Below are 22,924 nucleotides of genomic sequence, written 5' to 3'. Positions count from 1 at the left end.
GGCATGGCAGGCTCCCTTATGTTATTAAATGCGCCCGCGATGGCGGGGCGCATTTAATAACAATAGGGTTCTGATAGCACCCTATTCATATGATCACCTCCATGCTCTGATGTGGGAGCGAGGAGGTTTTCATTGGAATAGGACGCTGCAAGGCGCCAGAGCAGGAAGGGACTAAAGAAATGTGGCACCCCTGACCCCCCAAACCCTCCCCTCCCCCTTTTGACCAGGGGTGCACGAGGTGGGGGGCAGCGCCAATTCACCGAGGGCGCTGTTGCCTCTAAGGTCGGCCCTGCACTGAGGTATTGCAGCTAGAGCATTAATAGATATTAGGCCCTGTCCATTAAATGCCTGTTACTTTATGCGTTGCTAGTATGTTGGAATGGATGCGAACAGGGATTTAAATCTGCATTAAAGGCAGATTCACTGCAACGCCCCTACTGGATCACAGAAGAGCGCGCACACAATGTCATTTATTCAGTACTTGGACAAGAGCAGCAGCTGGATGCATACAACAGCTGGAGAGTGGCCGCATCTGCAGACGTCTTCCTTTGCGAATTCTTAATAAACCCTGGATGAAAACAAACGCATGTGTTGCTCCTTCTTAAGTACATTAACATATTAACATCCAGGGCGGATAATTCATTAACGTTCCCTGTCATCTCCACCTTACATTGCTCTCCCGGGACTGCGACCCTGGATGTTGTTTTCTCTGTAAAACTCTTTCACAGCCCGGCCAAGTTTCTATTTAATAGGTCTGTTGGGCATGAAGTCAAGGGCCACACCTTGCCCAGCGTAGAAGCCGGTGAATCATTTCCACTGAGCAGGGCCTGCAAATACTCCTCCGCCATTTTGGTGAACTCCCCACGCAGGCAGCGAGAGGCGCCATTAGCAAGGGAGGAGCTTACTGCGTATAAACACGAGGTCTGGCCGCCAGCAAGAGTAGTTTCCACTGTTAACTGCATGAAGGACAAATCTGTTTTTATGCGAACTGCAGGTTCCTAGGACAGCCCCCCTTAACTTGAAAAATTGAGTCGGCTTGTGGTTAGGCGTATCTCTTTAAAAGGGACCCCAGGGGCCCTTCCATGACATCCAATTAATCACTGCACCGGTTTCCTGTCTGCTATACTTTGTCAAAGACCAGGCAAATATCTCTGTTTTTAAAACATCAGCTTAAATGTGCTGAGAAGGTTTAGACACAAACAATCGAAATGAGAAATAAACAGAACGTGAGATTCCGTGGTGTGACATTCTTTGCATTGCAAATGCTGGAGATGTCCGCAGTTTTGAGCGAGAAGCTGAAAAGAAATGTATTGTCAGCCAAAAGATAGTGCTTGTATATTCTGCATTGTGTGTTCATATCGTGCCAATTGTCAGAACACCCAAATGCCCTAGGTCCCTTTGGGATTGTTGGCGCAGAAGACCTTTACCAACCCTACCTATAATGAAGAATTGCCATCCACAAGATGGCCACCATACGTTCCCCGCATGACCATCTCCGAAGCAAGGGTGGAGCCACTAACCCAGATGTTAAGAGATACCATCCAAAGCACCACGATGCGTTGCAACTTCCTTGTTGTCGGTACGCTAGTTTCCCTATCCTTCTGTTTATTCATGGTGCTTCTGGCATTTCAGCCTTGCTAGCACTTCGACCACCCCCGTGCCTCAACCTGTGCTTGCACCCTCCCTCTGCAGCCTGTTCTCTTGTTCCTTCCCGGTGCTCTGCAGGCCTTTCCCTTTCCTAGTAACCTATTGAGCCTTCTTACCTACTCTTGGAAATACCCTTTGGATTCCTGTTGTATCTCTGCTGTACTGGAACCTTATTGCCGCTCGAGAGGAGGACGCCTGGATCATCACTGGTCCTCTTTGGAACTACTTCCTTCCAAGGTTTTTTTATTCATCCTTCAGTTTTTCCTTGGGCCGGGCCCTCCCTGTTGCCCAGCTGTCCTGTTCTCATTCAGGCAGTCCTAGCATCAGGGGAGGAACGGCCTTAGTGGCACCAGAGGCAAACCACTACCAAAAGGCAAGTAAAGGCTAAGTCTGAAACCAATTGTAAGGCATTTTACGATAGACACGACGTTTAAAATAAAAAGAATACTTCTTAAGGCCAACCACCCCAACCTAAATGCCTTTGACCGCAGGTTCCCAGTGCTGAAAACTGCCATTGACTGGAAGTTACAAATCCCTACCCTTCCACCTAAACTGTATCCCCGCCTCCATTCCACCAAGCCCATTGCCTGCCACTTCTCAATCTTGTTGGCCAATTGGCCACCAACACCCCATCTTCCATGGAGACCTATGCACCCCTTTGATGAAGTGAAGACACATCGCACCACCCTGATCCTTTTCTCTCTGTTGTTAACATTGGGGTCCAAATTCTGTGGAGCTGCAGAGAGAGAAAAGTGGCACTGTTAATGTTAATGTTAAAGGACATTTGTACCGCGCACTATCACCACCGGAGTGGTCCCCTGGCGCACTGGCGACTCTGAAAGAGGAGGGGAGGTTGAGTTAGTGGGAGGAGGCAGGAAAAGTGCAAGAGAGCCGTGATGTGCTGTTGGCGGCCTCAGCCCGGTGGGTCAGTTGGCTGGGCCTGGGGTGTTTGCGGCCGGTAGTCGTCGTGTAATGTTGTGCAAGACTATGCGTGTTTTTGTTTTGTTGTTGCAATGTAGTGAAGTTTGTGCGGTTTGTTGTGCTGTAGATTTTGGTTGTGTTTGGTTTGGAGTTTGAGAGGTGTATGCAGAAAGGGAAATTGTTAGTAGGGTTGGTTAGTTTGCGTCTCTATGCTGAATTCAGGCGCTCGGCTTGCGCAGTCTCCCCTGGTGCGGCTCTGTCCTGATCTGGGTCCGACTGGCATACAAGGTTCCTTACTCCTCTGGCCCCCACCTCTAACATGCTCTCTCATAGCTCCCCTTATCCTCCCTTCATACTCCTGTGGCCAGTGCACCTGCCAATGTCAACCTCTCAGGTAGAGTGGTGATTTCCAATATCTCGACAATTCCACACCACTGTGGTACCATGGCGGTAACTGTTGAGAGGAAGAGTAGGCAAGGGTGCAGAGTCGCGCAACCGCTGCCTCTCCAGTTGACAGAAGATGTCAAGATCCAGAATCCCAGGTCATTAGAGGAGACCATCCAACGGATGTCTAACATGGAGCCAGTTAAAAAACACAGCTCTAAAGAATCTCCAATCTGGTGGGCACATGGAGTAGAGGCTGACTGTGAGACCCTGGTAGGGTGGAGGAGGTGAAACAGCCACGCTTGCATCATAGAGTCACCAAAGAGGAGGTACAGCTCAGAAAGCGCTGGAGAAGGGACAGCGGTGCCTGACCCGGAAGGAAAGAGCAACAGTGATACAGAGCAACCAAGCACACCTTGCAATGGATGTGGTACAGGGGGTGAAGAAAGGGTGGACAAGGAGGCCACACACAGCTTATGAGTCCACCAGACAAATAGAACACAGAGAAGACGCAAAGCTTGTGAGTAGATGATTTGAGTGCACACAAACAGAGGAGGGAGCCATCGCCAGAAGGCAGTGGTTTTGGCCCCATTATACCAGAGGAAGAGAAAAGGGGTAAGCATTCAGAAGGGTTAGAGAGAACAACACTGCTGCAGATGTGAATGCCACACTGTGCTTAATTCGTCAGGGTGTTTGCCAGGACTCAGCCCTGGCACTTATTTCGTTGTCTCCGATTGAATGTGAAGTAAGGACAGCCGCCCGAGTATCCATCAACCCCAATGAGCAGGTGCAAGCTGTAGTTTAACCCCAATTGTGTCGACACTGGGGGAAGCAGCTGTGGCTGGTAGCAGTAATGTTGGGGAACTGCCCACCCTCAGTGTCACAAGCGTGCTAGAAAATATTTGGACTCTGACACTTATTTTCTTACAAATTAAGCACTGATGCCACATAACCAATATTACCACTTGAGGAGAAAGAGGGAGGAAGCAAGATAAGACAGATAGAGAAAGAACGAATGAACAAAAGAACGAAAGAAAGAAACTGTCACAAATGTGAATGCCATGGAGAAAAAAAATCAGATAACAAAGAGTAGTGAAGGAATAGAAGATGCAAAGCATTGGTGTGGGAACTTCTGGTGTGGTAATGATATAGAAAGAAGATTAATAAAAACGGACTAGTGAATTAACAAAGTGGCTTTGTGGGAACAGTAAAAACAAAAAGGTATGAAAAGAACGAGCATCATAAAAAATGCACATTGGACATTGTAGTCACCATGAACTACCACAAGAATGAGATCCAGAGCCATCACCTACTGGGAATTATAGAGATGAATTGCGTATTGGGAGTTGTAGTCCAGAGAAAATGAGATAAAGCTCACGGTACTATTGCTCTGTGTTTACTTTAGAGAGGACCTAGCCTCAACTGAAAAATGTCAGTTGTTGCGGGGGGAAATGAAAGGTCTGATACTCATGCAAGGGAAATGACCTTATTTACTTAGCTCCAGTGACAAGGTATATACATCAAGTAAGTCCAAGGGTAACTAAGCAGGAAGGTACAGAGGCGCCATCCACCGGTCTCCTATCTCACAGGCTGCGTCACATCAATTGAGAATCATGGCGCTTCTAGGGGCACTCACACCACAGCATTCCACAGGCATAACATTCCATCAGGCATTCTCTCACGCAGGCATTCATGCCGGACCAAGGCAGGGAATGCAAGACACAACACATCTCCCTCCTCAACAGAAACCAAGATAAAGGTACGGAAAGAAGTGCAAGGGAAGATCCACAAAGTAATGCGACCAAAGTATGAACCAATAACACTCTGGTCGCCTCCACTCCAAACTCCAAAACTCCAATCCAACACCCACTCACTCCGTTCCGAAGAACAGGGAGGCATGCCTCATGCTCCCACCAACATAATCCCTTCAACGACCTGTAAAGGGGCCAATCCAGTATCCAATACATTCAGAGTATGTAGCAGGCCCACCACAGACCCTCAGACCAAGGACCCAGACTTAACTCTCAACACACCAGCATTGCCACACAATCCCAAAACAACACTCTCATTCACCCTGCTGCCAACAACCGAGGTGCACTGAGACACAGCACGCCCTTCCTCTTCTTCTAGCATACTACCAGAAAAATTAATCAAAGCTCAAAATGCACAGAGCACAGGCCCCCACTCCGTGCACGGCAGGCGGAGAGTCCAACCCCCCAAGGTACCGGTGTCCAACTCTCCACAGCACGGGCAGATAACCCCCTCAAGTGCGGTGTCCAACACCCCAATATCTGTGGTAAAGGTGGCAGAACAGCCCTATGAAACTAATGCTGTGTTCCAAACCCCAAAATCTGTGGCACGGGTGGCAGAACACCCCTATAAAACTTTGACAGGTTCCAAACCCCCAAATATGAGGCACGGATGGCAGAACACCCCTATAAAACTTTGACAGGTTCCAAACCCCAAAATCTGTGGCACGGGTGGCAGAACACCCCAATAAAACTTGTGACAGGTTCCAAACCCCCAAAATTGTTAAAAGGCAAAAACGTGCAACATTTTACCACTGCACATCAGGTGTACGACACAAGCATCACCCTCAACTACACACAGGATGATAATTTGCAATGCAAATATTGAAACTCTAAACATTTTGTGAAAAAGTCAAAGTACAAATTGGTCCCGTGGAAGAAAGATTAGCGCAAGGCATATCACAGTTAAAAATTGCATTGTTGTCATGTCACACATCATTTTACTAGAAGCAGAGGTCACGGCAATTGCATACCTTTCACACACCACATTCATTATACTGCAAATCCACCTTAACACAGCCACACTTCAATAATCATGCACCATACTTTTCCAAAAACAGGCCTCACATGACATCTAATACTGTGCATAACACCATATTCAGGGTCTCATCTAGTGAACTCTATATATTCGCTACATCTGATAAAACAACCAATGGTCAGCAGAGAGTCTCTAAAATGTTGAAACAAATCGCTGCTATGAACAGCAGAGCATCTCTCACATAACGAGCATAAGTCGGTGCTGATTGCCATGCCGCGTTGGAAACTGTGTCTTGAGCATCCAAGTAAGGCGTTCACAGCAGCTGTGCAGGAATATTTAAAGTCACTTTAATTATACTAAATTACTTCCAAGTAGAGCGCCAGGCTTGCTGCTTATCCTTGCAGACGTGGCACAACTAATATACACTCTACGGCAACAGAAAACGATGCCCAGTCTCCTCCAGCACTGTAAGCAGAGCAAGTCAGCAACGTCATCATGTTGACGGTACCAGAGCAGGTCCTTTCCTCTAATTTTCACAGCACAAGCCAAGCAGTGCCACCTTTAGGAGAGCACTTTACATGTCACAGTGCCTGATTCGGAAACTCTCCCAGCAATCGCCAGTGTTGCAGGGTGAAATGAAAGCTCTGATATTCAGGTAAGGGAAGGGAACTTGTTTACTAAGTTCCAGTGACAAGGTATATACATCGGGTAAGTAAGTAGGAAGGTACACAAGAGACATCCACTTGCCTCCTCTCTCACAGGCTGCTTCACACCAACTGGCACTCCCAGCGCTAAGCTTCCATAACAAGGGTAGGTGGGTGCTCTACACTTGACCCATTACAGTACCAAGGAAAGTATTTGCGCCTCTTGCCACACTCGCGGGTAAGGATGTTGCTGAATTTCCAATGTAGTATATGTTCTAAAGTAGAAGCTTACCTAAAAATGCCTTTTTACCAGAGGCAATCAATGTCTCACCAAGCTTTGAGAGTAACTAAACATGCATTATTAAGGAAAGCTGTTAACCTATATTGAAAGTGTTAAGGAGAATTGTAGTCTAGGGAAGAAGCTGCTGATTGTGGAACCAAGGGACTGGAGTTAAAGCCTGGTTTCTGCAGTTTACCACAATTGTGATCCTTTGATTCCTTATTTGCCAACCTGGGGGAGCCTTTAGAACTAGTGGAACCCTATTACAAAAAGAAACTAGAAGAACTTGGTAGGACTAGAGGTTGATGTGTCACAATAAGCAAGGTGTCTGTAGGTCCCATTCAGCTCAGATCTTTACAGGGGGGAAAAGAGCGTATTAATAGGCCTGGACACCAGGATCCTCCAAAGTCCCAGTATATGGCCGATTCACCTAAAGCAGGGGTCCGCAACCTTTGCCCCTGCTGAAGTTTTGGACTGCAACTCTGATGAACTCTATCTCATATAGTCAATGAAGGGGAATGATGGGAGCTTTAGTCCAAAATATCTGGTGATCTGCAGGTTGCAGACCGCTGACTTGAATGTCAACGCAAGAGTACCTCTGCTAGAGGGAACTGAAGGTCTCATGGGTACAAGGAGTTCATTGAATCTCCAATGAAGTCAGCCTTGTCTGCTAGACCACTGATAATAAAGTGCATATAAGGCCTCCTCGTCAACATCTCCCAGAAGCTTTTGGCTCTCGAGCGGCATGTGCGGGCACTCCGTAATCCCGGCCTTGAGTCTGTAGAGCTTTAAATTGTTCAAAGTCACCCCTGGACAAAATGGCAAGCATGCTATGCCTATCCAGATGCATAAAAGCAGTTTTTCTACAGATGAGCTATGGTTGACCTGGGGATACTCTATCAGAGCATTACAACAACTGCAGCACTGTTTGTACCTGGAAACTGGTAGAGAGTAGCGCAGAAATGCACGTGGTCAGGACAAGCCATCCCAGATTGCCGTCCGCCATGATGATCCACTGCATCGCTGCAAGTCAATCGACGAGCTCCTGCCTGCACAGAAAAGGAAGGAGATTCTCAGTGTCACGCAAATAATGAGCACAACTGGAGTTAATAGGATCGGTCGGTTCTCCAAGTCCAGTCCTTGCGAGCCCCAGCCGCGCTGCATCTTTAAGACATCCAATGGCTAGGTAAATAACACCTGTATTTATACAAACATTCTGTGTTCGATACCCTGAAAACATGGAGTGGATTTGACTCTCGAGGAGCAGACATACAGACGTCAGTGCAAAAACAGAATACTCTTCCTAGAAATATATAATCCCAAAACAAACAAGCATTGGCAAAGCCAAAAGTTTGGGCTTTTTTTCTGTATGGATAGACGTTTCCCAGGGACTGCTATAATGCTTTCTAACTGGCCATTAATGCTAGCAACTGCAAAATAGTGTGAGTACATGGGCATATCATAAGAGTCTCTTTCAAATGCCTATCTAATACCTATACACAAGGCAAAACAGTTGGCTTTGTCATTACTTATTTCTAGCAAGCTCCCAGTGCACGGAAGAGGTATAAATCAAGTTGCTTATAGTACACTTGGATAAGAACGTTTTATTATATCAGTAGCACATGTATAGCTCCAATTAAGCCATCAACTCTCAGAATACTGCTAAGAAACAATACTGGCGGACAGCTCGAGTGCACACAGTTTGATGTTACTGCTTGATGGAGCTAGCTCAAAGACATCACAGGAGGTTGTATTTTGTACAAGGAGGGTCTGGAAGTGGGCGGAAATGGCCATACAACTAAGCATGGCCATGGGCAGTCAATGGGTGGGTCCCCCTTCAGATCCCATCTCCCTCCTAGATGTATAGTAGGAGGATATGCTTGGGCAGAGATGGGCAGGAAGTGGGTGGGAATGGCCATACAGCTTAGAATGGCAATGGGTAGCCAATGGGTGGTTAAATAGCCAAAAAAACACCTACAAGTTTGGTGTCCCTTCTCAAATGCCATTTCTCTCTAGATGTCCTCCAATGCAGGAGTTTTGGATTATAGGTGGCAATCGAGCGCCACCTAAAAGCCAAAACTAAAAAGCTGGTACTGGTTAGCAGCCCACATGATGAGGCAATTCAAACTGCAACACCGGAGTTACTTAGGATGTAAGACACCGGAGAATGTTAAGTGTGTTGAGACCAGTCCGACAACTGCTGGGAATAGACTCAGTGGTTGAGGTTAATAGTTTACAGTTGGGAGACAAATATTTTCAACATTACAAAACGACGGTATTGATTCTAATGCAGTGTGTGTCCGTCGGAAGCCTGGCACCACCTAGCTTTGCTGAAGCAGACAGCAGTCCACATCTGCGGCCACTTTCAGGACATTGTCATAAAGGTTCATTCCCGAGCCACAGATTGGTTCACACAAGAAGAAAAACACTGATTTCATTCTATTGGGCCACTATTTCTTGCAATAAATCAGTAGCTGGCCAGTGGCTCACAGGCATCCATTTTCAGTGCGGGTCAGTCAGCCAATCGGATCTCCGGATCTACTGCTAAAAACCTGTGTTCTGAGAAAGCTGAACGCCGCTCCCTAACGCACCTCCCGATGTCCACCTGCTGCCCATTCTAGAATAAAATATATATATATATGCTTTCTGCCCTTCTTTCTGTCGTCACTGTAGTGCCGCCCCTTCCCAAACACGCTAGACACTACCATAAACATAGAAAGAGGGCACATTCTTATTTCACGACGGACATGTTTTACAGTAACTTGTTTGCTCAATGTTCAAAAAACATTTTTCAAAAACGCGCCACTTACTTCACTTTCTCATTAGTGCTGGGCGAGCCGGACGAGGCTCTGGCGGTCCAGGTCAAGGCTTGGACCCTGGTCTGATCGCTTTGAGATCAGTGCCTGGCCAAGCAGCGGCCTGCCACGAGCCCCGCTGGCTTCCCTGACCCAAAAAAAGTGCTTTAAAAAAGAAAAAGTGCTCCGCCTAACTTCCGGTCCGGCCCACTTGACTTCGAACTCATTGAGAGCTTCCAGGCACAAACAGTGTGGCAATTTCAAACGTAAGTGACCCTGGTGCACAAAGAGTTGGTGGATCTGTGTGAAAAGACTGAATAAAAAATCCAGAGTCCCAAAAATCCGATTATTTCTTTCCTTTTTCCCCATTTGTCCACAAATATATATGCTGGGGGAGGACCCCGACAATCCTCCACCTTACCCCTATACATTTTTATTAACTTCACCCCACACACATACACACGCACACCACACACACATTTGTCATATATATATATATATATGGACAAATGCGGTCGGGCTTTTGGGCTTCAGTCTTTTTGCCCTCAGCCCTTTTGGGTGTTTCCATAATTGGTTGGCCTACCAACTCTTTGTGATCTTCTGCAGGGCTCAAGTTGAGGGACCACGTGGATAGACGGTGTCCGCCCACTTTTTTTAAATGACGGATGCCGCCCCCCCTGTTCACGAAATGTAAACAAAAATAAAGAATAATAACCGGTTGCAGTGCAGTTTCAGAACCTGGACGGGAATTGAACCCTGGCCTGGCAACTCGGGAATAAGACAATTAACTTCAAGACCACGCAATCATTGGAAATACAGCTGCAAGATGCTGACATCTTTCCATACGGATATGTTTTGCTACAGGTTATCTTTCCACCACGTGGACTCAGTATGCCCACAATCTTTCAAAACATGTATTGACCCTGCAGGAGCTGGCCCAAACGAATCTCCAACGGGCACAAAAAGTACACGAAAAAAACTATAATGAGGGAACTCGCTTCTGGCGACAAGGTATTGGTGCTTCTACCAACCACCAAAAACAAACTCCTAGCTTCATTGAAGGGACCCTACCTGGTCGAACGGGCCGTTTGTTTGTTTCTTGCTTTCTTTGTTTCTTTATTTGTAATGCGCGCCAGACCCGAGGGTATCAGGGCGCAAGGTACAAGAATATTTTCAGCTTCCAAAATTGCAAGGTTACACAATTATAATACAAATACACAATTATGGTACCTTGGCGCAGTAACTTACAAAGTACGTCAAGAAGACAGGTGGCCCCAGATACAAACCTACCATGTGAATTTGCTGAAGAAGTGGGAAGAGCCCCCGGCAATCGTGGCTCTCATTGTGCAGGAACACCGAGACACAGATGAGATGAACCTGGAGTTGGTACCTGGAAATCGCGACCAACTGCAGATTAACCGAGAATTGACTACCAGACAGCGCAATGAACTGAAAGGTGCGTGCATTTTACACTCAAGCAGCAAAGTAATGTGAAAATCTGTTCCCTTTGGAAAATGCTTTTTTTGTCATGTGTGGTTTTTTTCAATAGCGAAAGGTAAGCCTGGATGAAATGTCCATATTTCACGTTGACATCACGTGACGTCACTTCCCATTGATCGCCACAGTCCCCCCACTTTTCTTTTGGGACTTGAGTCCTGCTCTGGCACTAGCTCCCCTTCCCAATGGCTTCCCCACCTCCCCAAAATTCCACTATCCCCTTTTCCCGTCGAGGACCCTCCCCAAAACACCCGCGTTGCCCCTGCGCCCCAGTCCTCAGCCACCTTTCTTGCCCCAGCACCTTTTAGCTCCTTTTCTTGCCACAGTCTTGTTTAGCCCTTTGCTTGCCCCAGTCCCTTGTAGCCCCTTTTGTTGCCACCCAGTCCCTTTTCTTGCCCCCTTTGAGCCCTTTTCTTGCTCCAACCTCTTTTAGCCCCTTTTGTGCCATTTTGTCACATTTTCTAGCCCCATTTTGCAGCTGCTCTTGCACCCTCCCCCTTTTGTCCCTTTTCTTGCCCCACTCCCCTTTTCCCCTTTTCTTTCCCCTTTGCCCCTTTTATTACCCCTTTTTGTCACTTTTTTCCTTTTTATGCTCCCATCCCTTTTCATGCCCCAGCCCCTTTTAACCCCTTTTATTGCTCCGTGTACCCCTGTTCTCAGCCCAGTCCCCTTTATCCCCATTTCGTGCCCCTTTTATTGTCCCCCAGACCCTTTTAGCCTTTTTTCTTGCCTCCTCCAACCTCTTGCACAGGCCCCGCCCCCTTTTTACATGGCCTTTCCGCAGGCTCGTTTTGGGTTAGGCCCCAAGAGCCAAGCCAGACCCCCAGGCTCGGTTATGCCTCGACCTTCCCCCTGAATTCCCTGGCACTCCCATATCTATATCTCATGCCTACCAGCATGTGACCATTCGAGAATGACACACCTGTAATGTAATGAAGGAACACCAAGTTAGCAAACCGGCGTCAGATTCCAATCAGCGCCGTTATGTGAGTATGGTCACAGAGCCTGATTCCATTATGCCCAGTTAGCACAGTTCCTATTCCATCAGATTCAGTTATCACAGTAAGGTTCCAAGCCCCCGATGCCCATACAGCACAAGCATAGCGGAGTAAGGATGCACAGTTAGCAAACCAGGGTCATATTCTAATAAGCGCCGTTATGTGAGTATGGTCACAGTGCCTGGTTCCACTATGCCCAGTTAACAAAGGCCGTGTTCCATCAGATTCTGTTAGCGCAGTAAGGTTCCAAACCCCTGATGCCCATACAGCATAGGCATGGCAGAGTAAGGATGCACAGTTAGCAAACCAGGGTCATATTCTAATAAGCGCCGTTATGTGAGTATGGTCACAGTGCCTGGTTCCACTATGCCCAGTTAACAAAGGCCGTGTTCCATCAGATTCTGTTAGCGCAGTAAGGTTCCAAACCCCTGATGCCCATACAGCATAGGCATGGCAGAGTAAAGATGCGCAGTTATCAAACCAGGGCCAGATTCGAATAAGCGCGGTTATGCGAGTATGGTCACAGTGCCAGGAACCATTATGCCCAGTTAAAACAGTATTCACTTTTTTTACACCTCTCCTTGCAGCATCTACCTCAGACCTGCTGTAGGGACAGCCAGCAAACACCTTCTCTATGGAGCAGCAATTACTGCAGTCATTAGTGTCAGTGTGACATGTTGCACGTTAAGTTATGACTCCGCCCACGGTGTCCGGCCAGCTAGTAGTAGGCAGGACTGAACGTCTCAGGGCAGGGCCTGGAAGACGTTAGGGGCCGGGTTTTAAGCTGCTGCTGGACTGGCTTTAAAAATATTATTAGTGAGTGTGTTTAACAAATGAAACCTTTTCACTATTTCAAGGACATAAAAAAGAAATTATGTATACAAATATGGTATGACAGTCTAAAAAACAAGTAAAAAATTGTTAGATACATGCAATTTAACAAATGAGACCTTTCCTCTGCAACAAAAACATGAAACTAGAAATGTAATACAGTTTAATCTAGAAGAACAGGTTTAAACATTGTTATTCACAATCATCTAATCTGAGTTCCCATTATTTGAAAAATTGCTGGTAGCATCCGATTTAGATCCAACCATTTTGTGACACTATTACTCACCATCAGATCTGAGTGTAGAATGGTGTGTCCCCCGCTCCACCCCCCCAAGCCCCCCCTCCCCCCCATCCATTGTTCCATTGTACGAAATTCACTGTAGTAAGGAACACAGCCGTCCTTCACAACTCGATGTACTCTTGACCCCAGAAACTCCATAGAGGGGGGGAAATTGAATTTAAATCGTATTTATAAGCTCTGGACTTTATTGAGCACTGGAGAAAGGGTAAGAGGTCTAGGTGGGGACGCCCTTTCCCTAGTGAGGCGACTACACTCCTTAAATAGTGAGTCCACGGTTTCACACCAATCCTAGTCAAATTGTTTCTTGTTAACTAAGTTAGGGTTTTCAATAAGAACAGTCTCATTCAGAGCAATCAGTCATCAAATTTGCTCCATGGAGGTGACGAACTGGGCCAGAGAAGAAAGAGGGCGTCCATGAGCAAGGATTTAGGTGGGGGAGGGGGGCTGAAATATTGGAAACTAAGTGCATTCTGGCCCACAGCACACGTGTTGATAGAGACTTCAGGCCACATTCGTGCAGAGTGACGCAGTTAGGTACAGCTTGGCTGGCATTGCTTTTTGCTGTGCAGCTGACCCGCTAGTGGCCCTAGGGGGCCAGTGAGAGTGGCCCTGCACAGAACTGCCCTTCAATCCCAGAGGCTACCCTCTGCGGGTGAGATGAGCCACCCAGGAGAACCGGCTAAGGCTGGTAGGCTCTCCAAGGCATGATGCTCGGAAAACCTGCACTGGGTAACTCGGTACAGTTGGAGGGTCTGCTACCCTCACCCATAACTTTGGTCCAAGGTGCTAAAGGTGATAATATGTATCGCGTGAAAAGGGCACAGCAGCCTTCACTTAGTAAAGGTCAGTGTGGAGTCGGGTTGGGGGCCGTTAACAGCCGATAAGGCCCACCTACCAAAATTCCATCAAAAGAGCTCCATGCATGTCGGGGGTGTGGGATTGTGGATTCTGTACACCACATACCCGTACACACCTTGCACACGGATATGCAATGTACGTCAGCACCTGTAATCCCAGAGCCAAGAAGCCAGGCTGGAGCCATTAAATCGCTGTAGGCGCACCAGCCTCGTCGCTCACATTTCCCAGAAAGCTATGCGCTTCAAATCTGATTGGGTCAGATGATTGCTAAACACAGAACTGTAGTGGATGAAATACAAATTCTACGAACATAAATGCAAGCATGAAACAAACAAAACTAAACTATTTAACAGTGATTTAGTCGAAGGAAAATACACTCTAGAAGAACAGAGGCCGCACTAAAGTAAGACGGCACCTCACAAAACCACAGGCTTTAGACTGTGCGTGCTAATAAAATGATCGCCTTTGGCTCTGGTGTGCGTGAGTACCTCAGCCCGAAACCTATATTAGTAGACACGCGGAGCCCTAATTATAGAGAGAAAAGCAGTTAAAAAGAGTACTGCCCCGGGGCCTGCAAGGGAGACCCAAGTGACCCTTTAAGTGGTCTGAGAGCAAAGCTCGTCTTTCAAAGAGCGGCCTCTTTTTATAGCTGTGTCCCCTGGGGGAAGCTGGCTACCCAAACATTACGGGCCCTGCACCTGTCCAGCAGGCTGGGCACCGAAACACAGGCGCCCCGTTTCAGTGTTTGGGAGCGAGCCCCACATTTAAACATTCAGAGAACATTCTGGATCCCTCTATGCGCGCGGCACAAGGGCACAGAAACTGCCGTCTGGCTAACATATGGGGTTCTGGCCTTTGATTTTAGACCCCTATTCGTTAAGGGAACCTTGAAAAAGTGCTCGTTACAAAAAAAGATTTTGTCTGCTACAGGGAGTGGTCTCTTCTCTTTATATTATTTGAACACTGATAGTGAGGGCCTATATATGGGCGTAGTGTACACAGCACACCGTGTAAGCCCCGCCCATTCCTGCCCTCAGATCCGCCTTTATTATTAGCCCGGCCTTAATATGACTCATTTCAGTGGGCGACCTGAAAGCTTCTTAGCTCAAGCCTGGCTGTGCGGGAAAATAGCGAATGCAGAGACACCTGATTAGTGCCCGGCGCCCCCCCCCCCTCCCCCCCTCCCAACCCCCGGCGCAGGTGATATGGCTGCACATTTAAGATAAAGCTGTGCGTAGTGGTACAGCCGGCACTATTCTAGAAGGTCAGGGGTGTAGTGAACGCCCTTTTCAAGTTCACAAGCATGGCGACCCGCACTATCCGGGTTCGCCAGTACATGCGGCCCTCACTCGCCCAGCAAGGTCACTGTGCACAGACAGGTGGTCTAAGGACGGTTAGAAGCAGGGACGGCGTCGGGGTCTTTCAATCTTTTCAAATGAAGGAGCCTCAAGGGGGGCCCCAGCAACTGACCGCATATTGCCAGTCAGTAGTGTAATAACACGGCAATATATGCCTTCATATATTACTTAAGTTCTGTGGTTTACAGTGTGCGCTTTTGTCTTCCAAGCTGAGTTTAGTGTAGCCCGTCTGGCCATCATCACTTCCATTGGGAAAACAGAAGTGCCATCACCCCGTTGTCTTTCAACACTGGTTTCTCCATGTCAGCCACTTGCTTACAAAGCAGGATTCCTAGCCTGATTCATAGCTATTCAGTGGGCATTTCCTGTTTCAGCTCCCTGCTGACTGACCATCTTGTGATAATTGGCGGCTATAAACCTTATCTTTATCTTCATTGTAATATATGGCTCAGACTGCTTTACGTTCTAAGCAAAGTAGGGGGGAGGGGCAACCATCATGTTGAAATGGACCCCCACACATCTTCAGCCCGGCCTGGTTAGAAGTGATCGTGTGACGTAACAAAACACTCTACTAGTGAAGGCACAAGAGCCATGAGTTGAGCCATGCACGTTGGTTTGAAGTGGGGTCCTTTCCTGGAGTTGTGCACGGGGGCTCCTGTTCAGTTTGGGGGATCTAAAGCACCTGCTGCCTAGCCTCAGGACTCCCCTAGGATTATTGTTATGATACCGTGTCATATACTTGCAGTATGTGCCGGGTAGAGAGAATGTCCAGAAGCATCTATGCAGCCCACTGGGTCAAATGGTCAAATGTGGTCAATAGTGATGACTCCTAGTTTGAGGCAGCCGTCATTCTCATGGGATAATGACCCGACCCCAGGTTATTGCCGAGGTGCAGCCCAGGAAAGAGTCATTATACCAAAACGTTAATAACCCTCCCTGTTCGCTAGAAGGATATTGGAGGTGTGCAACTAAAAACGAAAGTGTTTTTATAATGAGGGAAAACATAGAACACAGAGGCGAGTGTAATGTATTTATTGAACATGTGATGCTTGACAGACTGCTGCTCAAGTCTTTGGAATGAGGCCTGTACCAGGTATTATAGACTGCATTCAAAGGATTCCGATTAGCTGGCAGGAATGCTAAAAGGCAATCTGTTTGTGTTAATGGGAATTAAAAACACTCTTGCCGATTTTAGTGTTGGCTACCCGTGCCACACCTGTCCACACATTACCTGTCAAGTCATTTTCAGCCTCCCCGTTTCCCGGGACGGGCGGAGGGGGCGGTCGCCCGAGCCGCATCGCTTAAGGATTTCGGTAGGGGGTTGGGTGGGGGGGCCGCAGGAAGGGTCCGACCAGACAGCTGTCTCTGAATTTGCCATCGGTAAAACGTTAAGCATTGCTTTGTTTCAAACAAAGCAATCCATTTTGCAAAAGCAGCCTCGGAGTTGCTGTGGAGACACACACCCTCTGCCCACCCTCTCCAGCTTTGTGTTGGCAGAGCCTTTAAAGTAGGGCCAATTTATAAGTGATGGCTCATTTAACAAGCCATTACATTTACACCACAAGGCTCAAACCTGAACATGGGGAGGTTTTATTTTGAAGGCCAGCACAAAGCATCAGTTACCGACCAAATCTGTGCTTTCTTCCCAGAGTATTAACATGACACACAGAAAACGTTTTAAAGTATGTTCTTTATTTTCATGTATTTTTATTTCACACAGCAATTTTTTGTGTGTGTGTATTACATATGGCGCGTGCCTGAGAAGGTTAGCTGTCCTTTTCTTGCCTAGGTGGTCTAGTGGCTGCTTTGGGACATGGACTAAATGCATCCACTCTACATCAAAGAACGTGTTATGTTCTTAACACGCCAACCACTGGCCGATGGCTCCTTAATGTGACTTGACACCTTGATTAGAAAAGCATGGTCCATTGTGTCAATGCGTAGTCCTTAGTCAGTGTCAATCAATGCTGCATACCTGCCTACATTTGAAAATCAAAATTCCTGAGGTTCCTGAGATTTATGCCCCGCCCACAGCCACACAAAACTCCGCCCATTTGTGCACGGCTCCACCCACACGCCCCGCCCACCTGTCAAAAAGGTAAACTCGGTTGTTGTAGCCTTCAATTTGCTTACTATAGCACTGAAAATAATTAATTCAATGCTATAGTAAGTAAAATGAAGGCGGCGCAACAAGAGAAATAATGCTGCTTTCATCCAATGACATGGATTGAAAGCAGCATCATTCCGGCTGCGGCGCCGACTTAATTTTTCTTACTATAGCATTGAATGAATTATTTTCAGTGCTATGGTAAGCAAAATGAACGTGGCGCCGCCGCCGTAATAATAGTGCTTTCAATCCAATGATATGGATTGAAAGCACTATTATTATAGTGGTGCAGGCAGTGGGCACGAACATTTCGCGCCGTTTCCGGTCCCGTCATATTCTCCACCTGATTGGCTGCCGCCGGTAGCCAATCAGGGGGAGAATATGTCAGGACCCGGAAAGAATCTCAAAATTCCTGAGATTCAAGGAACTTTTCCGGAGACCCAGAGAAATGCTTGAAATTCCGGAGTCTCCGGAAAAATTCCGGAGGTTAGGCAGGTATGCAATGCAGTGATATGTGTGCAGCAATGATGTGTGCGCCGCTCAAGTCACCACTCAGTTTGTTACGGCGTCTATGTGCTGCTCCTCTATGTAACAGCACATACGACTCTTTTTGCTTGATGGATCCCGTGCCCAGGTGATAACGCACTGGAACTGATTGTGTATGTAGCTCTAATGAGTGTGCCATACTCTCCCCACACTTAAGAGCAATCAAAGAAGTTCGCTCAAATGGTACATCCACTAGGCCAAGCATCCTTTCTACACCGCCACAGCATGATTGTCAATGGCTGCAGGCCAGCACTAATAAGAGATGCTAATGCCAGCTCTGTTAGATAAAGCATGGGTCTGCTCTTTTTTGCAGAAATAACCCCTGAGGCCTGCACAAGGACGGGTAGGTAGTGGCGAAAGAACTGTGGACCCCAAACCACATATCAGAAGCTGGTTTTGTTTAAAACGCTTTATCAGCCTATTACGGGTCAGGCTAATGTTTGTAAGAAGTACAATCCTTTCTGTGTATTTTTCCCTATTTATTGGGTGTCTCTGGTAGGGTATCCATTCCTGTCTAAAGATATAATTCCCTTATTATGTTTCTCTATTGGGGAATGGCATGCTCGGACTGAGACCCTGCCCCTCCTCATCTAAAATTCGCCAAAAAACAAGAAGCAAAAGAGCCCATATACCCCATATACCCCAGTACAGGGACGGATGGTGCAGCCATTTTCCCCTAAGATGTCCGAATGAGTATGTATGATTCTTGGTTACAAACATTTTAATGTTTGGGTGAGTGTGGTGAACAGCGATCTGAGCACCAAGCCATGTGTCTGGTATGTATTTACTGGTTCACACATACAACCTTTTGATCACAGACTTGTTTATCAAATATAGAGATCTTTGATCATTGTATATTCCCGAAATGCTATGTGATTTAATGCAAAGCAGACAGGACCACTCGTGGTGCTATTTAGCCCATTTCCCTCTCTCATAGGGGTATTTTGAGAGAGTACAATGGGAGTGTACCAGACCGTCCACCTTGGAATGATAACCTTCTATCAGAAAATAATTGATATGGTTAGTCTAGAGTTACCCCTTGCGAAATACAAGTGAGGGGGTGGTTCGAACAGAATGCCTGCAACACAGGTCCAGTGGTCAGTGGGCCCTCGGACCTGGGTAGGCTGGTCACACCGCAGTGTGCCAGTATGGACAATTTGAAATCATATTCAGGCAAGGCCTTCCCTTAGAGCAGGTGACAGAAAAAACATTTACTTGGGCAGCAACAGCTGTGTTTTCACATTCGATTTCTTCTGTACAATGCTTAAAGTACAATGTAATGAGACCAGCTTCATTTGTTTGCCAATGATTTATCGATATTGAGGAGGGTGTCATCGCATGATACAGAAGTGTCGTTTGGGAGTGGCGCGTGCCAGTCAGGGGGCACACTCCAGTGTTTTATCCTGGACACCAAGTTGGCTAGAAAATGCCCCGATGTTCATGGTGAATTTCAATGTGCTCTACTCACACATGTTTGTTAGCAACGCTTGATAAATCACTGGTGTTAGATGCATGTCTATGTCAGGGGCGTAGCCAGGCTGGGAGAGGGACTAAGGTGCCAAGATAAAGGCGGCAGCATGGGTCACATGAGACTACTACCAGTGGTTATGATTAGTTCAATGCTTTTCCATCCATTATTTCAGTGTTGCGCAGAGCCGAGGGTCATGAGGACAATGTTATCCAGTCCACAGCTTTCATATAACAAACGTTTGCACTCTGGGAGTTGTAGTCTGAGTTCATTTTATACGAACACATTGGATGTAGGCACCTCATGCAAAGGCCTTAAAAAAGGAACGCGCGGGGCTTAGAAACGGGTGTCCTGTGACATGGAGTCATCTGCTCACCGTAAAATGTTTGGCTGCGGTGTTGGCGCCAAGCGTCTAAATGTACTCTGTGCTGTCATACTTTCCTCCTTAGCCAACCTGGCCGAGCTCAGCGGCGAGAGAGAGTGTCAGTGTGGGAGGCTGTGACCTGCCCTGTATATTCCTTTGGCTACTCAACCTTGTCAGCAGAGCTGGGTCCCATATACTCCCAATAGGGAAAGAAAGAATGCATTTGTAGCCTGTGAACTATTCCGTTTTCAGAAAACACCAGGTCTAATGGAGTGCTGGGAAGATAGCAGTGAAGTAGAGCAAGTGCGGTTGGGGACGAGTAGACGGCTCTAATGCCGGGCTGGGACGATAGGAGTGAAGCAGAGCAAGTGAGCTTGGGGACGAGTAGACGGCTCTAATGCAGCGCTGGGAAGATAGCAGTGAAGCAGAGCAAGTGAGTTTGGGGACGAGTAGACGGCTCTAATGCAGCGCTGGGAAGATAGCAGTGAAGCAGAGCAAGTGAGCTTGGGGACGAGTAGACGGCTCTAATGCAGCGCTGGGAAGATAGCAGTGACGCAGAGCATGTGAGCTTGGGGACGAGTAGACGGCTCTAATGCAGCGCTGGGAAGATAGCAGTGAAGCAGAGCAAGTGAGCTTGGGGACGAGTAGACGGCTCTAATGCAGCTCTGGGAAGATAGCATTGAAGCACAGCAAGTGAGCTTGGGGACGAGTAGACGGCTCTAATGCAGCGCTGGGAAGGTAGCAATGAATAGAGCAAGTGAGCTTGGGGACAAGAAGATGGCTCTAATGCAGCACTGGGAAGATAGCATTGAAGCAGAGCAAATGAGCTTGGGGACGAGTAGACGGCTCTAATGCAGCGCTGGGAAGATAGCAGTGGAGCAGAGCAAGTGAGCTTGGGGACGAGTAGACGGCCCCATGTATTTGGACGAGGGATCTTTTCAAGAAAATACAGTATCGAGGCGAAGACAGAAGGCCATAGTCTATTACGGTTTGCAATATATCAATTTTTGGTAGCATGTTTTTGCCGCCTGCCGCATGTATACTTCAGTAAAGTAACGTGCTGGAGGGTGCGCGGCTGGGGCGTGATAATGGGAGGGTAGTTAGGGGTTAAGGTGGTGTTTAGGGGGGCTGTGCCAGGGACGTCCTACATCCTTTATGGAGGAAGAGGAATCGGCGCTGATGTGGGACACTGAGGTAAGTAGGGAGTTGATCATTGTGATGGAGTATTGAAAGAGGGGTGGTACCAGGGCTTTAAGTGGGTTGGGGCTAGCCGGGGCAGAGACCCGGCCATCTCCAAATAGGCCAACCCGAGCCGGGGTCCTGCCGGGGCTTAACCCCGCCTAGCCCCATCCATGCTGCCCCCCAGGCAGCCGCCTTTAGCCCAAAGAGCTGCGGCGGGGGGCATTGCCTCTTCCTTTTTCTAATCTGAAGTGCTGACACCTGCAGTCAGTCATTTAACCGGGCAGCGCTTCAGCTACATGGGCCGCCTGCTGCTTGATGGGTCTTTACTAAGTCAAAGGAGGGGGGCTGGGTTGCCCGGCCTCTCCTTTTGTTTCTGAGTAATGAGCCAACACGCAACAAGAAGCCCTTTAACCATGCAGCACTGCGTGGTTAAAGGGCTTCCTGCTGTGTGTTGGCTCTTCATTACGGCACAGGAGGTGAGCTGGGGTGCACTGGTGTCCTATCTTTGGTGCTCCTAGCCTCTCCTTTTGTTTCTTAATCACAGCCTCCAAAACACCCCCCCTAGCGGGACTCAGAGACAGTGATTTGGAAAAAAAAGGAGGTAATGGGTGCACCAAAGGTCATGAGGCCAGTGTGCCCCAGCTCTCCTGCTCTTACCAGCCCCCAACCCCTTTAGGTGAGGGGGGCTCTCGTAGGGGACGTGGACTAGGTATACATGTAGGCCACGGCTCCTAATGAGAGTCTCCCCCCCCTTAATATTAATTCTTAAAGAACTGGTTGGTACCCCACCCCCCTTCGTGGGTGGTTGAGACAGGGGGTGAGGAGTGAAGAGTGGGGACCCCCCTCCCTTTGAGGAAGAGGCCAGGGAGGGAAACGGCGGTGAGGGGAAGGCTTCGATGTATTTATTACATGAGAAGCAAATCCTTGGAACCCTCTAGTTTTGTAGTTTAACTGGTTATATGTCTGCAGATCAGGGTTGGGCTTTATTAACCAGGCCCCGGGCCGCATGAAATACGGAACGATAGAGGGTCTGGGAGTTTAGGCACGGGGTGGGGGGAAAACGGCGCGAAAGCGTAGGGAGGGGCGTCCGATTGGCACCACAAGAAACAAAGGCCCAGGAAGGGCAGGAAGCAGCACCTGAGTAGGTGCGAAATATAACAACAGGAGGTCAGGGGGTAACCGGGCCGCCCCCAGGAAGGAACAAAAGGCCGGGGGGGTATAAGTAAGCCTGGAAAAGGAGAGGCGGCACAAACCAGGTAAGAGCTCACCTCTCTCGGGTAGGCTCTTGGTACCTGGAGAAGGGAAGGAAAAACGTTTGCTCTTGCGGGCTCACGCGCTTTCGACCCTTCAATAAGCAGAGCTCTTGCGGGTTCACGCATTTTATACAGCGTTCGTCGCTTGAGACTAACGCGGCAACTGAGACATCACCGGAGCGAGCGAGAGGGACCGGCAGAATTCAGACGAGGAAGATGGCGGATGGGAGAGCGAAGAGGGCTCAGATTGGGCAAGAAAAGCGGAGAAGGAGTATGGAGCCCAATGGGTGCTGGAAGTAATGCAGAAAGAAGAAAGGGCGAAGGCAGCATCACCCCTACTGTTCATCGAACACAGCAGCAGTGAAGGCGAGGAAGAAGTACCACAAGGACAGAAGAAGGGGAGAACAGAGACAGGGAGAACAGAGGAGGAGACGGAGACGATGGTCAAGAAAAAGAGAAAAGATAAAAAGAAAGGTACTGTGAATAATAATGTTGGGAATAAAATAGTAAAGATGTTAAAAAATTGCGTCACGGTTTCGGGTAAGTCGCCCGGAACCAACGACAGGAAAAGCAGATGGGGGAAGAAGAGCAGGGAAGAATGGTTGGGAAATTCGTCAGAGGAAACCAGCAGTGAGGATGAAGAAAGGGATCATCTAAAAGCTTGGGTAAAGTGGAAAGGAGTGGTGAGCAAGGAAAAGCGGAG

General features: G+C 47.9%; 1 protein-coding gene across 2 annotated transcripts in view; it reads right to left on the bottom strand.

Annotated features, from left to right (window-relative positions):
• Nucleotides 1–22,924, bottom strand: part of ADAMTSL3 (ADAMTS like 3) — a 1,638,295-nt gene that overhangs the window by 1,600,427 nt on the left and 14,944 nt on the right. For both annotated transcript variants that reach the window (XM_069625001.1, XM_069625002.1), the window contains exon 2: nucleotides 7,598–7,712. In XM_069625001.1, the coding sequence (XP_069481102.1) occupies nucleotides 7,598–7,684 (87 nt within the window). In that variant the 5' untranslated portion in view covers nucleotides 7,685–7,712. The remainder of the gene's footprint in view (nucleotides 1–7,597; nucleotides 7,713–22,924) is intronic.

Source organism: Ambystoma mexicanum, chromosome 11 (assembly GCF_040938575.1).
Source record: "Ambystoma mexicanum isolate Mex_15411 chromosome 11, UKY_AmexF1_1, whole genome shotgun sequence".
Taxonomy (NCBI): Eukaryota; Metazoa; Chordata; class Amphibia; order Caudata; family Ambystomatidae; genus Ambystoma; species Ambystoma mexicanum.
Note: the sequence above shows the minus strand (reverse complement) of the source record. Positions and strands in the feature narration are given on the sequence as shown.